At 38.4% G+C, this 18,580-nt stretch overlaps 1 protein-coding gene across 1 annotated transcript in view; it reads left to right on the top strand.

Moving 5' to 3' along the window:
* LOC124710364 overlaps positions 1-17,744 on the top strand; it is a 40,966-nt gene extending 23,222 nt beyond the window's left edge. The window contains exon 3 of the mRNA XM_047240919.1: positions 17,485-17,744. Within this exon, the coding sequence (XP_047096875.1) occupies positions 17,485-17,562 (78 nt within the window). The 3' untranslated portion in view covers positions 17,563-17,744. The remainder of the gene's footprint in view (positions 1-17,484) is intronic.
* Positions 17,745-18,580: the final 836 nt, after the last annotated feature.

Here is an 18,580-nt window from a genome sequence, read left to right as displayed (position 1 = left end):
GACTGTGGTGCATAACTAGGCATGCTAAATAACTTAACTGATTGCAATGAATTAATATGTAAAACAGTTATAGTAACTATTGAAGAGACAAAGAAAACTTTAAAGCAGCTTAGTTCAGTTTAGTTACGTCATGTTCAGATCATTTTCATGATTATTTTATCGATATGATGTGGAACAAGTCAGGTTACAAGATATATACAGGGTGTTACAAAAAGCGAGAACGCTTACTTTCCATTTTAGAGCTCATTTTATTACTTCTCTTCAAATCACGTTAATTATGGAATGGAAACACACAGCAACAGAACGTACCAGCGTGACTTCAAACACTTTGTTACAGGAAATGTTCAAAATGTCCTCCATTAGCGAGGATACTTGCATCCACCCTCCGTCGCATGGAATCCCTGATGTGATGATGCAGCCCTGGAGAATGGCGTATTGTATCACAGCCGTCCACAATACGAACATGAAGTGTCTCTACATTTGGCACCGGGGTTGCGTAGACAAGAGTCAAATGCCCCCATAAATGAAAGTCCAGAGGGTTGAGGTCAGGAGAGCATGGAGACCATGGAATTGGTCCGCCTCTACCAATCCATCGGTCACCGAATCTGTTGTTGAGAAGCGCACGAACACTTCGACTGAAATGTGCAGGAGCTCCATCGTGCATGAACCACATGTTGTGTCGTACTTGTAAAGGCTCATGTTCTAGCAGCACAGGTAGAGTATCCTGTATGAAATCATGATAACGTGCTCCATTGAGCGTAGGTGGAAGATCGTGGGGCCCAATCAAGACATCATCAACAATGCCTGCCCAAACGCTCACAGAAAATCTGTGTTGATGACGTGATTGCACAATTGCATGCGCATTCTCGTCAGCCCACACATGTTGATTGTGAAAATTTACAATTTGATCGCATTGGAATGAAGCCTCATCCATAAAGAGAACATTTGCACTGAAATGAGGATTGACACATTGTTGGATGAACCATTCGCAGAAGTGTACCCGTGGAGGCCAATCAGCTGCTGATAGTGCCTGCACATGCTGTACATGGTACGGAAACAACTAGTTCTCCCGTAGCACTCTCCATACAGTGACGTGGTCAACGTTACCTTGTACAGCAGCAACTTCTCTAACGCTGACATTAGGGTTATCGTCAACTGCACGAAGAATTGCCTCGTCCATTGCAGGTGTCCTCATCGTTCTAGGTCTTCCCCAGTCGCGAGTCATAGGCTGGAATGTTCCGTGCTCCTTAAGATGCTGATCAATTGCTTCGAACGTCTTCCTGTCGGGACACCTTCATTCTGGAAATCTGTCTCGATACAAACGTACTGCGCCACAGCTATTGCCCTGTGCTAATCCATACATCAAATGAGCATCTGCCAACTCCGCATTTGTAAACATTGCACTGACTGTAAAACCACGTTCGTGATGAACACTAACCTGTTGATGCTACGTACTGATGTGCTTGATGCTAGTACTGTAGAGCAATGAGTCACGTGTCAACACAAGCACCGAAGTCAACATCACCTTCCTTCAATTGGGGCAACTGGCGGTGAATCGAGGAAGTACAGTACATACTGACAAAACTAAAATGAGCTCTAACATGGAAATTAAGGGTTTCCGGACACCTGTCCACATAACATGTTTTCTTTATTTGTGTGTGAGGAATGTTTCCTGAAAGTTTGGCCATACCTTTTTGTAACACCCTATATACACACACACATGAGTAGTGCTAATATTAATATTACTGAAATTTTTAGTTCTACACATGCAATTACATTTAGAGGTAAGAATTTTTTTACCGGTTCTGAAACAGAAACTCGTCCATGGAATTGAAGGATTTGTTCAAGAGAAATGATTTTAAGCTGGATTTAAAACTTGATATGCCACCTGCCAGACACTTTATCTTGTAGGGCAAATGATCAAAGATTTTTGTTGCTGAATAATGTACTCCTTTTTGTGGAACTGACAGCTTCAGTAACGGATAGGAAAGATCATTTTTCCCTCTAGTGTTGTACTGTTCTTCGCGAATTGAGATGGATTATTTACAACGAATTTCACGTACTCTGATAGTGCAGTTAAAATGCGTAACTCATCGAATAGGTGCCTACATGACGTCCTTGGGTGATCACCACTAATTATTCTCACTGCTCTCTTTTGTGCAATCAATACTTTATGTCTGAGTGGGGAGTTACCCCAGAAAACTATTCCATAAGACATTATTGGGTGGAAATTTGCAAAGTACATTAAGAGGCTGATCTGTTTATTCCCAAGACTAGCGATTATAGCTGGCCGGGGTGGCCGAGCGGTTCTAGGCACTACAGTCTGGAACCGCGCGACCACTACGGGCGCAGGTTCGAATCCTACCTCGGGCATGGATGTTTGTGATGTCCTTAGGTTAGTTAGGTTTAAGTAGTTCTAAGTTCTAGGGGACTGATGACTTCAGAAGTTAAGTCCCATAGTGCTCAGAGCCATTTGAACCAACTAGTGATTATACGAAGAGCGAAAGAAGTTGAACTTAATTGTTTGATAAGCTCAGTAATATGCTTCTTCCAGTTAAAGTTGTCATCAATGTGAACACCCAAAAATTTGGGGAAATCTACCCTGTTAACTGATCCCTGTTCATATGCTACATCAGTTGTTGGTATGACTCTATTTGGTGTACAGAACTGGATATAGTGAGTTTTTTTTTCAAAATTAAGGGAGAGTCCATTTTCTGAGAACCACTTAGTAATTCTTTGAAAGACATCCTTAACAGTATCTTCAGATGCTGTTTCTGGAACGAGATTTATTATAATGCTCGTGTCATCTGCAAAAAGTACTAGTTCTGGTTGCTGAACGTTAAGTGAGAGGTCATTCACATGAATAAGGAACAGCAGAGGACCCAAAATTGAAACCTTTGTGGTAACTCCCCATTCACTATAATTTACCACCCTCCCAACGTTATTTGTGGTATTCAGCACCACTTTTTGCTTTCTGTTCGTTAAGTATGATTCAAACTAGCTGTGTGTATAGCCTTCAATTCCATAAAACCTGAATTTTTCTAAGAGTGTGACATGATCCACACAGTCAGATGCCTTGGAAAGATCACAAAAAATATCAACTGGTGATAATTTGTTATTTAGGGCTTGTACTATTTGATGGGTAAATATGTACATAGCATTCTCAGTCAAGTAATCCTTCTGGAATCTGAACTGTGACATGCTGAGTAAATTATTTTCGCTTACTACTCTTAAATACATAAGTTTTTCAAATATTTTGGAAAATGAAGTCAGCAATGAGATTGATCTATAATTATTTAAGTGACTCTTGTCCCCTTTCTTATGAAGAGGTTTGACAATTGTGTATTTCAGTCTGTCTTGAAAATTTCCCTGTGCCAGTGAAGCATTACATATATCGCTAAGGACTCCACTTATTAAATTAGAACAACACTTCAAAATTCTGTTAGAGACTCCATCAACACCACATGAGCTCTTGTTTCTCAGTATATTTATAATTCCCTTAATTTCACTGGGGGATGTTGGTGCTATTTCTAAAGGCCTAAAGTCCTGGGGAAGGACATTTTTAACATTTTTTTTTCCTTCTTCTTCAACTGGATCCTTTAACCCCATTTCTGCTGCTACATTCAGAAAGTGATTGTTAAAAATACCTGCAACTTGTGACTTATCACTATCATCATCATCATCATTTAGCTGTATTGCTATGGTATGCTGTGCACTGTCAGGCTGCTTCATCTCCCGTTTGACAATATTCCATATAGTTTTAATCTTATTATCCAAATTATTAATTTCTGTCAGAAGACATAAGCTTCTCGACTTCTTAATGACATATTATAGTATCTTTTGTAGTAAGCAAGTAACGTCGGATCCTGACTCATTCTGGTCTGTCCATATATTGCCCTCTTCCCCGTACACGATACCTTAATTCCCTTTGTAATTCATGGCTTACTGGACTTTGTAATGGCTTTTTTCGATAACATTTCAGGAAAGCAACTCTCAAATATTGGGACAAATTTGCGGTGGAATAAATTGAATTTGGCATCAGCATCATTTTCTGTATATACTTTATCCCATTCTACCTCTTCTAGGCTGCTCTTAAAACTCTGTACCCTGTTCGCATCAATAAGCCTCCCTGCCTTGTATGAACCTGCCTGAAGCCAGTAAGGTGCTGTATGTGTTATTTCCATTAACTGTGCATCATGATCAGATAGCCCATTAACAACTTGGTACACATTAATTGTTTTTGCCTGAGCACTGTCTATGAAAATGCTATCAATAAATGACCTGCTATCCCGCTTCACACGAGTTGGAAAATTTACAACAGATACTAGATTAAAACAACCAAACAAAGATTCTAACTCATTTTCCATATCCGTATGTTTTAATAACTCTACATTAAAATCACCAAAAACCACTAACTGCATCTTTCTGTCTCACAGGTAGCTCAATAATGCCTCTAGATTTATCATTAATAGCTGAAAGTTACCTTGAGGAGACCTTAAAGAAAACTTACTGGAGGCATACACTGAAGTGACAAAAATCATGGGATACATCCTAATATCATGTCAGACCCCCTTTTGCTCAGTGTAGCGCAGCAACTCGACATGGCATGGACTCTACAAGCCATTGGAAATCCCCTACAGAAATACTGAACCATACTGTCTCTGTAACCATTCATAATTGTAGGATCTTGTGCACAAACTGACATCTCATTTATGACCCATAAATATTCAATGGGGTTCAAGTCAGGCATTCTGGATGGTCAAATCATTCACTCAAATTTTCCCAAATGTTCTTCAAACCAATCGTGAACAGTTGTGGTTTTGTTAACATGGCGCATTATTATCCATAAAAATGAAGTCCATGAATGGCTGCAAATGGTCCCCAAGTAACCGAACATAACCATTTCCAGTCAATGCTCATTCATTTGGACCAGAGGACCCAATCTTTTCCATGTAAACATAGCCCACACCATTATGGAGCCACCACTCATCTGACAAGGCCACTGTTTTCCAGTCATCTAGGGTCCAACTGAAATGATCGTGAGCCCAGAAGAGGCACTGCAGGTGATGTCATGCTGCTAGTAAAGGCATTTATGTCAGTTATCTGCTGCCATAGTCCATTAACGGCAAATTTTGCTGTGCTGGCCTAACGAAAATGCTCATCGTACCTCCCACATTGATTTCTGCCGTTATTTCACACAGTGTTCCATGTCAGTTAGCAGTGACAGGTCTAAACAAACACTCCTGCTCTAGGTCATTAAACAAAGGCTGTCAGACACTGCAATATCTGTGGTGAGAGATAATGCTGGAAATTTGTTATGCTCAGCACACTTGACGCTGGGTCTGGAAATATTGAATTCCCTAATGATTTCTGAAATGGAATGTTCTATGCATCTACCTCCAACTACCATTCCACATTCAAAGTTTGTTAATTCCTCGTTGTGTGGCCATAATCATGTCAGAAACCTTTTAACATTAATCACATTAATTAGTGCAAATGACAAATCCACCAATGCACTGCCCTTTTGTGCCTAGTGCATGCGATACTGGCACCGTCTGTATATGTGTTCATTGCTGTCCCATGACTTTTGTCATCTCAGTGTATGTGTAATGGACATGTGTAAATTGCAGATTTTGTCTATTTTGAGGTGGGTTTTTAGCAGTCATTAGTAACTACTTTCCCAAGAGAAAGCAACACACAAAAAATACGTGGGGTACAAAAACAATCAAATTATCATGTGCAAGGAAAAGAAAGTTGTGTGAAATGGGCAAGACAAACAGAAGTGGGACTAATTTAATATTACAATAATTACCATATTTTCTTAAATAAAGTTATTAAAAATAAAAAAAGTTATGTACAGTGCCTGAAATTAGTAATTGAGATGATGTTTGACTTTTCAGTCCAAAGACTGGTTTGGAGAAGCTCTCCATTCTAGTTTATTCTGTGCAAGAATCTTAACCTCTCTATAACTACTGCAGCCTAAATTCATTTGAACTTGCTCACTACATCCAAGTCTTGGTCTTACTCTACAATTTTTACCCTCCACAATTTTTTCATTACCAAATTCACAGATATGTCCTATCAACCAGTTCCTTCTTCTAAACAAGTTACGTCACTAATTTCTTTCTTTCCCAATTCTGTTCGGTGTCACCAAATTTGTTATTTGATCTATGCTATGCTATGCTATGCTATGCTATGTCAAATGCTTCTATTCTGTTATTTTCTGAACTGCTTGTCAATTTTTCACATTCAAAGAAGCTGCATAACAGACAAACACTTTCACAGAAATCTTCCTAACATTTAACTCTAGATTTGATGTTACCAGGTTTTTTTCCAGAAATACTTTTCTTACCATTGCCAGTCTATATTTCATATGCTCCTACTTTGGCCATCATCAGTTATTTTACTGTCTAAATATCAAAACTCGTGAATTAATTTCAGTGTCTCATGTCCTAATTGAATATCCTTGACATTGCTGGACATTTAACTTGACTACATTCCATTATCCTTGTTTTGCTTTTGTTGATGTTCATCTTATACTCTTCTTTCAAGATACTGTCTGTTGTGTTCAGCTGCTCTTTCAAGTCTTTTGTTGTCTCTGACAGAATTACAATGCCATCAGCACACCGCAAAGATTTTATTTCCTCTCTCTGGGTTTTACTTCCTTTTCCAAACTTTTCTTTGTTTCCTTTACTGCTGGCTCAATGTGCGAACGGAATAACATCAAGATTAGGCTACAACCTTGTCTCATGCGCTTCTCAGCTGCAATTTCCCTTGCATGCCCCTTGAATCTTAAACAACTGCCATCTTGCTTCTGTATGAGCTGTAAATAACCGTTTGCTTTTGTATTTTATCCCTGCTACCTTAAGAATTTCAAAGAGTTTCCAGTTGATATTGTCAAAAGTTTCCTCCAAACCTACAAAAGCTATAAATGTAGGTTTGCCTTTCCTTGACCGATCTTCTGAGTTAAGTTGTCGGGTCAGTATTTCTTCAAATCTTCCTACATTTCTCCAGAATCCAATCTGATCTTCCCCGAGGACAGCTTCTACCAGTTTTTCCATTCCTCTGTAAATGATTTGTGTTAGTATTTTGCTATTGTGACTTCTTAAACTGAAAGTTTGATAAAATTCACATCTGTCTGAAGTCTAATGGGTTTGCACCTGTTTTATACATCTTACATATCATGCGGAATAGTTTTGTCGTGGCTGCCTCTCCCAAGGATCTAAATAATTCTGTGGGAATGTCATCTTCTCTTGGTACTTGTTTCCACTGAGGTGTTTCGTTGCTTTGTGAAATTATTCACACAGTATCATATCAGCCATCAAACATTCATCCTCCTCACCTTTTATATTAGAAATGAAGAAATTCCTCTAGCTGTATTTAAGATGTCGATTTTATTTTGGCAACTAGTTTCAACGTTGTAACAACCTCATCTTCAGGCTCATACACTGATTGACGCCAACTGCGTGCAGCTGATATTAGAAGTCATTGGTTAGATACAGACGTGGTTAGTAACTAAACACCTTCCACACGGAGCATGTCCGTATCTCACCAATGATTTCTAGTATCAGCTGCACGCAGTTGACGTCAACAAGTGTATGGGCCTGAAGATGTCATTGTTACAACGTTGAAACTAGTTGGCAAAATATAATCGACACCTTAAATACAGTTGGAGGAATTTCTTCATTTTTAATATAAATTTATACCAGCTGATGTCCCACTGTCCTCCATTTCAACTACCTTTTGTTCCCATAATATAGTCCTCAAATTTGTTTCCCTTATGTTGTTGATCCTCTCCACATCCCTTCCACCTTTCGCTTCTGCTTCTTTATTTAGTGTTGGCTTGCTGTCTGAGCTCTTGATATTCATACAGCTGCTCTTCCTTTCTCTGAAGATCTCTTTAAATTTTCTAAGGCTGACACCTATCTTTCCCCTAGATATGCGTACTTTTACGGCCTTGCAACTGTCATCTAGACATTACCACTTAGCTATTTTGTTTCTCATGTCAGTCTCGTTTTTTAGAGATCTTTATTCCATTTCATCTGCATCATTTGCTGCATTTTCATATTTTCTCCATATATTAAATTTTGGGGTAACTCTTCCCATTCTAAAAGGATATTTTTGGCTCACTAACGGGCGGTTCGGGCAATAAGTGGTGTAAGTTCATGAGCCTCTTGTCAAACCCTGTTCACAAGTCTAGGTATTTTGACATTGACCTCTCAATATATATATTCCTTACTGTCATTTATTGTTAACAATATTAGCTTATTCCCAAGAAGAAGCAGCTTGCACTCAGTTAATACCCGCCAGAGATCAAACCTGTATTTGGATCGAACTTCCTTAACTCTTGTGCAGAAAAGTGTGCAGTGTACTGCTGCATCCATTTTCAATAAGCTACCACTCGAATTCAAAAATCTTAGCAGTAATCCATGCACTTCCAAGTCGAAACTGAAGAGTTTCCTCATGGATCACTCCTATTCTGTTGAGGAGTTCCTTGAAAAATTAAGCTGATTCTTGTTGTATTGTTGATTGCGTTTACTTAAACTTATGGATTGCCTTTTTTTGGGTTCATAAACATTTTATTTTTATCTGTGATTACTTTTATGTTGTAATTTCATATACTGACGTTTTCCATGACCTTGGAGGTTTGCTCCTCAATTTGGTGCTACGGAACTTGATGTGTAAATAAATAAAAATAAAATAAATTAGTTACATTCAAAATCTCCTTTGTTATCCATGAATTTCACTAGGCCTTGTCTTTCTATCCACGTGATCCTCTGCTGCCTTCACTATTTCATCTCTGAGTGATCATTAATCTTCTATTGTATTCCTTTCTCCTATTTCAGTCACCATTTGCATGATTCTCCCCCTGAAATTCTCAGCAACCTGTGTTTCCTTCAATTCATCCAGGTCTCTTCTCCCTAAATCCCTATCTTTTTGCACTTTCTTCAGTTTTAAACTGCATTTCATTTTGAGTAAATTATGCTCAGGATCCAGATATGTCCCCAGAAATATCTGGTTTTGGAATTTTGTCCAAAAGAACAGACACCACATATATTATTAAGTCAAGGCTGACCATTGGTCCCTTCAGCGCAGATGCATGCCATGCTTGAACTCACAGGAATCGGTGAAACGCTGTGAGTAATCAGGACAATGGCTAGGGGCACTACATCACTAGTGTGTGGATAAGTTGAGAATTTGGATGTAATGGTCAGTGCAGTTTTGATGACCACTGTGTCCGGATAGCTTAGTGGTCAGAGCGTCTGCCGAGTGAGCATGAGACCCTGGTTCAAATCCTGGTCCTGCACAAATTTTCAACTTTCCCCATTGATGAAAATCAGTGCCCACTATCAGCTTAAAGTCATTAATTCCTTTGTGTCTTGATTGTTCAAGTGTTTTCAAAAATTGGAAAAACATAAGTGCTCTTGGAGAGTATTTTGTAAAGTTATGACAGTTGTATTGTAAATAAAAGCTTTTCTGAATTTCTTCTAAAGACTTTTGACATAATACTCGTATTCTGGGGTAACACGTAGTCGAGGAAAAAAGTGTTTGTTGGTCAGAAAAGTGAATTAAGGATAATCTCTGATGTCTACTCTGGAACCTCTTGCAGACAGCTCTTGTAACAGGTGGATGTACTGGCTCAGCCTCACAGCACATTTACTCACTTAATAAGTTTGTAATTGACAGTTAAGTCACAGCTTGAAAACAACAGTGATGTTTATAAATATAATACTAGAAGAAAAAACACTATCCACCACTCATCCATAGTGTGTCATTGAATTGAATGAGGTATTTAGCTATGAAAGTCTTTAACCATCTGCGCAGCAATGTAAATACTTCAACAGATATTAAAATTAACTTAGAACAGTAACTGAAATAATATCTGTTTGACAACTCATTCTACGGTATAGAAGAACTTCTGAATGTGTAATAGTGTGTGTGTGTGTGTGTGTGTGTGTGTGTGTGTGTGCGGTGCGCGTGCGTGCGCGTGCATGCTTGCGCGCACAATCATATTTGCAAGAATTAACAAGATACTCACCTTAGTAAACAAAGTAAATGTATCGCACATAAGATATAGCCAAAATAAGAACCTATAGGGGGGGGGGGGGAGAGAGAGAGAGAGAGAGAGAGAGAGAGAGAGAGAGAGAGAGAGAGAGACATAATTTGTGATGGTTTATTGGCTTCTGAATATGTACACAAAGTCTACAGTTAATGTAGCTCAAATCTGTATCATAATATCACATTTGCCTTTGCCATCTAACAACCAGGTATCACCATCCAACCTAACCTAGATCTGAGGCTACACTACAGATAAATTGGCCACCAAAGCCTTTATTTTGGGACAAAGCTTCTTTTTATGAGAAATCAAACAACAGAAAATCCAGGCTAGAATAATGATGATATGAAAAGGATAGATTGCTACTCACCATATAGTGGAGATGCTGAGTCACAGACAGGCACAACAAAAAGACTGCTAAACTAGTAAGCTTTTGGCCAAAAGCCCTTCTTCTGAAGTACACACACACACACACACACACAATACAAATTCTACAAGCTAAGCTGCAACCACTGTGCTGCTTTCTATGTGGGCATGACAACCAATAAGCTGTCTGTCCGCATGAATGGCCACCAACAAACAGTGGCCAAGAAACAGCTGGACCACCCAGTTACTGGCATGCTGCCCTACACAACGTTCTTCATTTCAGTGACTGCTTCACAGCCTGTGTTGTTAAGCTACTTACTACCAAAACCAGCTCTTCTGAATTGCACTGGTGGGAACTCTCCGTGCAATATATTCTACGTTTCTATACAGTTTTTTTAGTTCTCCCCTTCTCCACCCCTCTGTTTTAACTTCTCAACTGCTAGCTGGACCTAGCTGCCCCAACCTCTCCCCACCTTGTCTCTGTATGCTCCCACAAGCAGCAATTTACTATCCCCCAACCTTACCCTTCTACCCCTCCCCCGCCACTGCCACCTCCTCCTTCTTACCTCCACCACCCAGACCCCAGACTGCATTTCCCATCATGTGTTGTAGCTCGCGTCAGGCTTCGGCAACCATAGACAGTGGTTATGTTTTTGTGAGTTGCATTTACTTAAATGTGCATGTGTGTGTATATTATGTTTAATTTTGAAGAAGGCCATTTGGCCAAAAGCTTACAGTCTTTTTGTTGTGCCTATCTGTGACTCATCATGTTGTGCCTATCTGTGACTCAACGTCTCTACTATCTACTATAAGGTATGCACCACTCCTCTGCTCTTCCCCTGGCTACTGGCCTGTGAGCACTTGCAGTTGAAGTTCATGTGTGTCTCAGGGGATCACTGTTTGCTCACTGTATTAACATCCACAAAATGCGATAGACACTGAGGCCCTAACAGATCTTGTAAAACAACCCCCAAAGCCATTTCTCCTACTGACAGACTTCAATTTCCATCATTTATTGTGGTATCAGACTTCTACTTGCCCTTGGGGTCAGGTTGTGGAGAGCCTTATGACAATGCACAAGCTGTGCATCCTCAACGCAGGCACTCACACTTATTTCTGTGCTACTGCAGGGTCATCGTCAGTCATTAACCCCTCCGTCTGCTCTCTAGCCCTTGCAGTTTCTGTTAAGTGGGAAGTCACTGAGACTTTCATTTCAGTGATCATTTCCCACTCCAGGTTCACTTGCCAGATGGAGCTCTCGCTGAAAGGACACAGCTAAGTCCTGAGGTCATCTTCGGAGGCAACCTGTCCCTTGGTGGATTGATGAGTGCCATAAACTAATCTGGGTCAGGTTTGTGGCTCTGCAGTAGTTTAAGTGCTGCCCTATGGCAGAAAACCTCACAGTGTTTAAGAGTGAAAAGAGCCAAGGCTAGACGCATCATCAAGCAGAGCAAGGAAAGGTCACGGCAAGTGTTCCTGGATTTTTTCAACCATTTGACTTGTTCTGTAAAAGTATGGGAAGGCATAAGGAGGATTTCTGGTAAACATGGCCATTTACAATTAGCAGCAGTGCCGAGACTAGAGTCTTCAAACAAGGGTGTCTTCAAACAATGCCCATAGACATTGCCCAGAAAATGGCAGAGCATTTTGCAAAGACTACTGCCAATGCCAGCCAGGATCTAGCATTCTGCTGCTATCACATGACCTTAGAGTTTTACAGCTGGCCTTTCTCCATGTGATAGCTGGATTCAGCACTGTCTGAGGCTCATGTTACTGCACCCGGTCACTGCAAAATCCAGGACAGCATGCTTCAACATTTGGTAGCAGTGTCAAAGGGAATCTTCCTTGAATGTTTTAATTTTATGTTGCAGACAAGCCACTTCCCCTTGAACCAGATGGGGACCAAATGTGTGCTAGTAATTATCAGAGTATCATCTTAATGGGCTGTGTAGGCAAGACCCTGGAAGAAATGCTAAATGTTATGTAATCTTGGTGTTACAGAGCAGACAACTACTTGGTTGATCTGAGTGAGGATTCAGGAGATTTTGATCCACTGTCAACAACCTGAACCTGCTTTCCTACGTAAACATCACTGTCTCGATATATTTTTTGAACTCCGTAAGGTATACAATGGTGAGTTAGTGAGGTGTTGTCAGATCATTGTGAGCTGTAGAACAGTGTTCCTTAAGGCAGTGTTTTAAGTGTTGCGTCTTTGCCATAGCCATAAACAGTATTACATCTATAGTAAGGTGTCCTATATTGTGCTCCTTATTTGCGGAGGATTTTGCAGTTTTGAACATTTTTGGAAGATGACTTCAAACAGCTGTAAGTAATATATAAAATGCGAGTTTGACCATGAGCTGCCTTTTTATTTAAAACCCAAATATTGACTGGTTTCAGTCACAGACCATCTTCAAGGATTCTATCCAAAGATACAAAAAATACATGTAGTATACAGGAAATGTTATAAAATCTTTTCCAAGGAAGTGCAAAGTACACGTGAATACTTACAGGGTTAAAACAGTTTAAGCCACAACATCACGTCTGTTACTACTTAAATAGGGTTAAAACAGTTTAAGCCATAACACCACATCTGTCACTACTTACATAAAGGCCACATCACATATGGAGAGCATGCCATGAATTCCAGTATAGCATACAGGACTTTTAAAGGCAGACATACTAATAAGGTGTATAAACAGAGCATTGCTGAAGAGAAGATTAGAGGTATAAGTGCTACAATTGTACCAAATATTGAGGAGTTGGTCAAAGATCTTTACAAAGTGTTTTTGACTTATGGTACAAAAATATCTTGATGATAAGTTTCTTGCAAAATGCAGGGAACTGGACTATCTTTGGTGAACATCTTTGGTGTAGTTTCACATGTAAACACACATACCCTTAATGGCTGAGCCTCTAATACCTTTTAGATAAAGCTGGACTTCGATAAAGAAAATTATTCATCATTACCACTTTATATGCATGTGTTACCAACATTCTTTAAAGCTAAATTTGGGCACATGATTACTTATGCTGCAGTTATTTATATCCCCCCCCCTTTTTTTATGATATTAGTATTATTGTGACTAAGCACTTTAACTAAACTTTATTTACATATGATGTTTCCCTGTAAATGTAGTCAAAATGATTCATTACTGTAACTTAGGTTCATATGAATGTTGGGTGACATTTCAACCTATTTCTGAACATTGTATTGTAACTTGTTTTTATTCTATGGATACTATTTTCATTACGTTTGTGATATAACGACTTTTGTTTATACACATTTCATGGAGTATAAGCAGTGGTTTATAATGATTTATATCTTGTATTGCAAGGTTCATGTTATTCTATGTTTGGAGATAGCAACTTTTGTTTTTCTGTTTACATGTGAATACCAAAGATGTTCGCCAAAGATAGTCCAGTTCCCTGCATTAAACAAGAAACTTATCATTAAAATATTTTTGTGCCATATATCGAAAATACTTTGTAAAGATCTTTGACTACTCCTCAATATTTTGTACAATTGTAGCACTTATACGTCTGATCTTCCTTTAAAAGTCCTTTATGCTGTACTGGAATTCAAGGCATGCTCACCATGTGAGACGTGGTTATTATTTAAGTAATGATAGATTTGATGTTGTGGCCTAAACTGTTGTAACCCTTCAAGTATTCACATATATTTTACACTTCCAAGGAAAAGATTTTGTAACATTTCCTGTATAGTACATGTATTATTTTTCTCTTTGGATAGAATCCGTGAAGATGGTCTTTGACTGAAACTGATCGATATTTGAATTTTATATAAAAAGGCAACTGATGCTCAGGCACGCATTTTATAGATTGTGCTGTTTTTTTTTTTTTTCATCCTCCAGTGTTGCAATAGGGGCTTGTCAGTTGCAGCTTACTGTGCAGTGTACTGTAGTGGAGTGCAGTGCAAAGATGGGGTTCAGTTTTCTGCCAAGAAACTGCAGTTTGGGCTCATTTTAGTACGCTCATTGTTTTCAAAAGCAACAGAAACCCGAATGAAAAATAGACTATGAGGTACTTAACAAATTACAGTCTTCTGCATAAAGAACAAAGATCAGTTCGGTTTCAGGTCTAGGAAAAGCACAGGATCAGCTTTAGTTCCATTTACACATGTTCTGGAAGCTCTGGACCAAGGAGATAATATAACAGTCATCTTCTTTGCTTTATCAAAGCCTTTGATACAGTAGATCACGCAGTTACGCTAAATAAATGGTGTGCTCTAGAAATAAGGGGATTGGCAAATAAGTGTTTTTGCATGTTAATGTGGGGAAGGGGGGGGGGGGGGTTTGGGAGGGATTACGAGCACTCAATGATAAGTGCCTACATGAAATCAGTTAAAACAAATGAGGCTAAAATGGACAAAATGTGAGAAAAGAGATAAAAATCAATTTGAGATACATTCCCACTCACTCCTCCAACAGATCTCACCCTTAATCATCCGCACAATGACACTAGCTCACATTATGGAAAATAGTGTTAAAACTATTCGGATGTCCTAAAACTGTTAAAAAACTGAGAAAGTTTAGAGGAAAGCGAAAACAGATCCATAGGAGTATGTGGTTGCCTGATTACTTATTTGTGTCAGTAAAGCTGAGATCATATTTAGTGATGTGGGTATACATACAGCAAATGTTGGAAATACTAAGATCTCTGAGGCATTGCAAAAGTGTAAAATGTAATGAAATAGATCATTGTTGTGCTGGAGAAGATTTCCTACTTTAAATATATATTATGTAGACTATTTGCACAATTTTTATAAAAATGATGTGGAATGAGTCAGTTAACAGGCAAAGTACACATGATAGGTTAGTGAATATGCCTGCATCCTGTCCATTTATAGGCCACTAATCTGTGTACTACCCAAGTAACTAGTTGCTTTCATTTTTTCTCTCTCTTAATTTTCTCCTTTTTAACTAAAATTTTGTCTTTGGAATAATTGAAGTTGCTCAGGAGAAAAGAGTTAGGTTAGTTTTTTTTTTCTTTGCTGCCTTTCAGGTATTTTACATTATCTATAAATAACCAAAGATTTTTGTGGCTTCATATCAAAATATTCTCGACTCTCTGACAGCTATAGTAATGAGTAATACTTGTCTTTTCTTTCTTCTAGTGTTACAGCTATAGACATCACTATTCTCAAATTGTGGCGGATTATTTAAAGCAGATTTCATCAGCAAGTAGACATATTGTGTAACATCAAATAAAGAGAGCAAAAAGTTGTAACACCTTGTACATAAACCAGACTGCAGTTGTAGGGAGTCAAAGGACATGAAAGGGAAGCAGTAGTTGAGAAAGGAATGTGACAGGGTTGTAGCCTATCCCCGATATTATTCAATGTGTACGTTGACCAAGTAGTAAAGGAAAGAAAAAATTGGAAAAGGAACTAAAGTCCAGGGAGAAGAAATAAAAACTTATAGGTTTGACAATGACATTGTAATTCTGCCAAAGACATCAAAGGACAAAAGCAGTTGAACAGAATCGAAAATTAGAGAGAGAAGCACAGATTGACTAAAAGAAGTGATCAGTTGATACGATATGTTCTGAGAGATCAAGGAATTGTCAGTTTGGTATTAAAGGGAAGTGTGGGGTAAAAATTGTAGGGGGAGAGAAAGGGATGAATTCAGTAAACATTTTCAAATGTATGTAGGTTGCAGTAGTTATTCAGAGATGAGGAGGCTTGCACAGGATAGACTAGTGTGGAGAGCTGCATGAAACTAGTCTTCAGAGAGAACAACACAACAGTAATGAAGCAACAGTCAGAATACTGAACTTGTTGAAGAGACATTTACAAGTAGATTATGAACGAATGAGTTCATATTAACATACAGAGGATGTCTGCAAAATTCTTTGCTGTAGTCTCTGATGAGTTTCTGCTGTTGAACACGCAAGGATCATTAAGGAGGAAATCTGGAAGATTTAACAGTATCAGTCTGTAATAGGCACAGCTATAGCTTTATTATTTACATTTTAGTTTCCTGTGATGACCTTTTGAAGCACAGGGAGCAGAAAGGCAATTTTGAGAGATGGAAATGGCTTTGCAACAGTGAAACAAAAAAATAAAAATCTGTATGTCACAAGCACACTTTCGAAAAATGAAAAAGACTGGCAAGGATCAAAGAATAATTTCTGAATTTTAGAGGGAGAAAATTGCAGTGTTGCATAGATTCTGTTTCTTTCTTTGGTCTTTTACGTGCTCCTTGGAGAAAACTCATGGTAAGCCATTGGCAGTAACACTTTGTATGACTGGACTAATCCTGAAATGTTTACAATTTTTTTCCTATGTACAATATACAGCTTATACCTATGTGATTTACCCCACAGAATAAAGTGATGTTATGGGATTACAATAAAGAATTTAATGCCAATAGGTTTAATAACACATAATTACCTTGTCATATCTTTGAAAAATATAAATTTATCTTTTAAGAATGCCACACTGAATAACATGCAGGAAGTATGTAAAGACTTCTTTTTCCAATAATAACAGTAATAATAATAATAATAATAATAATAATAACAGAAATGTTAAGTCATTAGTGCCGTATTAATGAAAGGCCACTCCAGTTGCTGATATGTCCATGACCATTTTTGACATTTGTATCCAGACCATTTTCAGACACACTTGAAAACGGCCTGGATGTGAAACACGAAGCTGTCCTGTGAACTTAAATAAAGACTACTTGCAGTGGCCTTTAATTAACTACTTGTACAGTTGCTCTCCGAGCATGGAGAGACTAATAATTATTGCCATAATGATTTTAAGACAGAAAATGAACTTGTCACATGGATTAAAAGGCAGTAAGATGCAACATAACTAATTTTCTTGGATTTTGATGTATGTCTCTGTTTAAAAGACATTATATTTGTGCTCATGTATTTGGGCATGGGAAATGTGGCATAACTTTCTCTTTTAAAAAGGGTTCTTACAGTTTATTTGTAATGTGATGTAAGGACAGACTCTTTTTATTTAAGTAGCTTTTTCAACCGTTTTCAAAGTTTTCTTCTACGTGCTTCACCTGAAATGTCCTTTCCAGATGTACCACAAGTTGAAAGATGAAGCTGTGCAACGATGGTTTGCAGAAGAAACACGTGACAAACCAACACAAGAGTAATGCCTTTCTGAAAGTAAAGAACAAATTTTCAGAAGCAGTAGCGGAACTTATTTTGTGTAGTTACTGTATATAAATGTATTGTACATAATTTTCTTAAAAAGGCTTCATTTCTGAGTAAGAATATATAAATACTATAAATATTAAAGGTATTTCATAGAAATAAATAACAAAAATTTTTAAAATCTGTTTTGCACTTATTCCTTCTGGAACTGTCTGCATCACAGTTTCTAGATGTAATTTGTTTTTCACCCATTGTGCCAATATATTCGTTCTCAGTGGGCACAAAAAGATTTATACAATGTTCAGATTGGTTGCATAATTGCTACGAAAAAAGTTCCATTTAGTTTATCTAAGAGTTTATCGGATGCAACATTTCCTTTTAGTAATTTTTAAGATTGTTATTCAGTAAAATTCCTTTATTATGATTCTGGTATCTTGTTTGCCAGCATTGAGTATTATGGTGCAGTGGTAATCACAACAGACTAGTATTAAGGACGACTTCAGTTCACATCCCCATTTGACCATGTAGATGTAAGTTTTCCATGGTTTCCCTAATTGCTTTAGGCTGTACAGGATGCAACAAGGATTGGTGAATATGTGGGAATCCATGAGGAGTAAGTTTCAAACATGAATGGAGAAAATCTGATAAAAACCTGGTGACATTTATTGTGCCTTTAGAGATATAAATATGGCACACTTGGGGAAGATGTCACATGTCTGGAGGGGGTCATTATGCCAAAGGTCAAAGTGTATCATAGGAGAGTAGGAAAAGGACATATTGTCAGATCAGTTCCAAGCACCAGAGTGAAGTGTCTCTGCTCCAGTCCTCGACTGCCCACACCTGAGACCTTTTCCCGTGCTACTGTTGGCCGAGGGTTGTGGCTTACACTCACCGAGTTGTCTATCAGAAACCTTACCATGAGAATTGCACTTAGCCTGTCATCACAGACTAGAATTGTGCACAGGCTGTCAGAGCAGTCTCTTAGCAGGCAGCAAACCCAACCACAGAAACCAATTT

The sequence above is a fragment of the Schistocerca piceifrons genome, chromosome 1 (genome assembly GCF_021461385.2).
Source record: "Schistocerca piceifrons isolate TAMUIC-IGC-003096 chromosome 1, iqSchPice1.1, whole genome shotgun sequence".
Classification (NCBI taxonomy): Eukaryota; Metazoa; Arthropoda; class Insecta; order Orthoptera; family Acrididae; genus Schistocerca; species Schistocerca piceifrons.
Note: the sequence above shows the minus strand (reverse complement) of the source record. Positions and strands in the feature narration are given on the sequence as shown.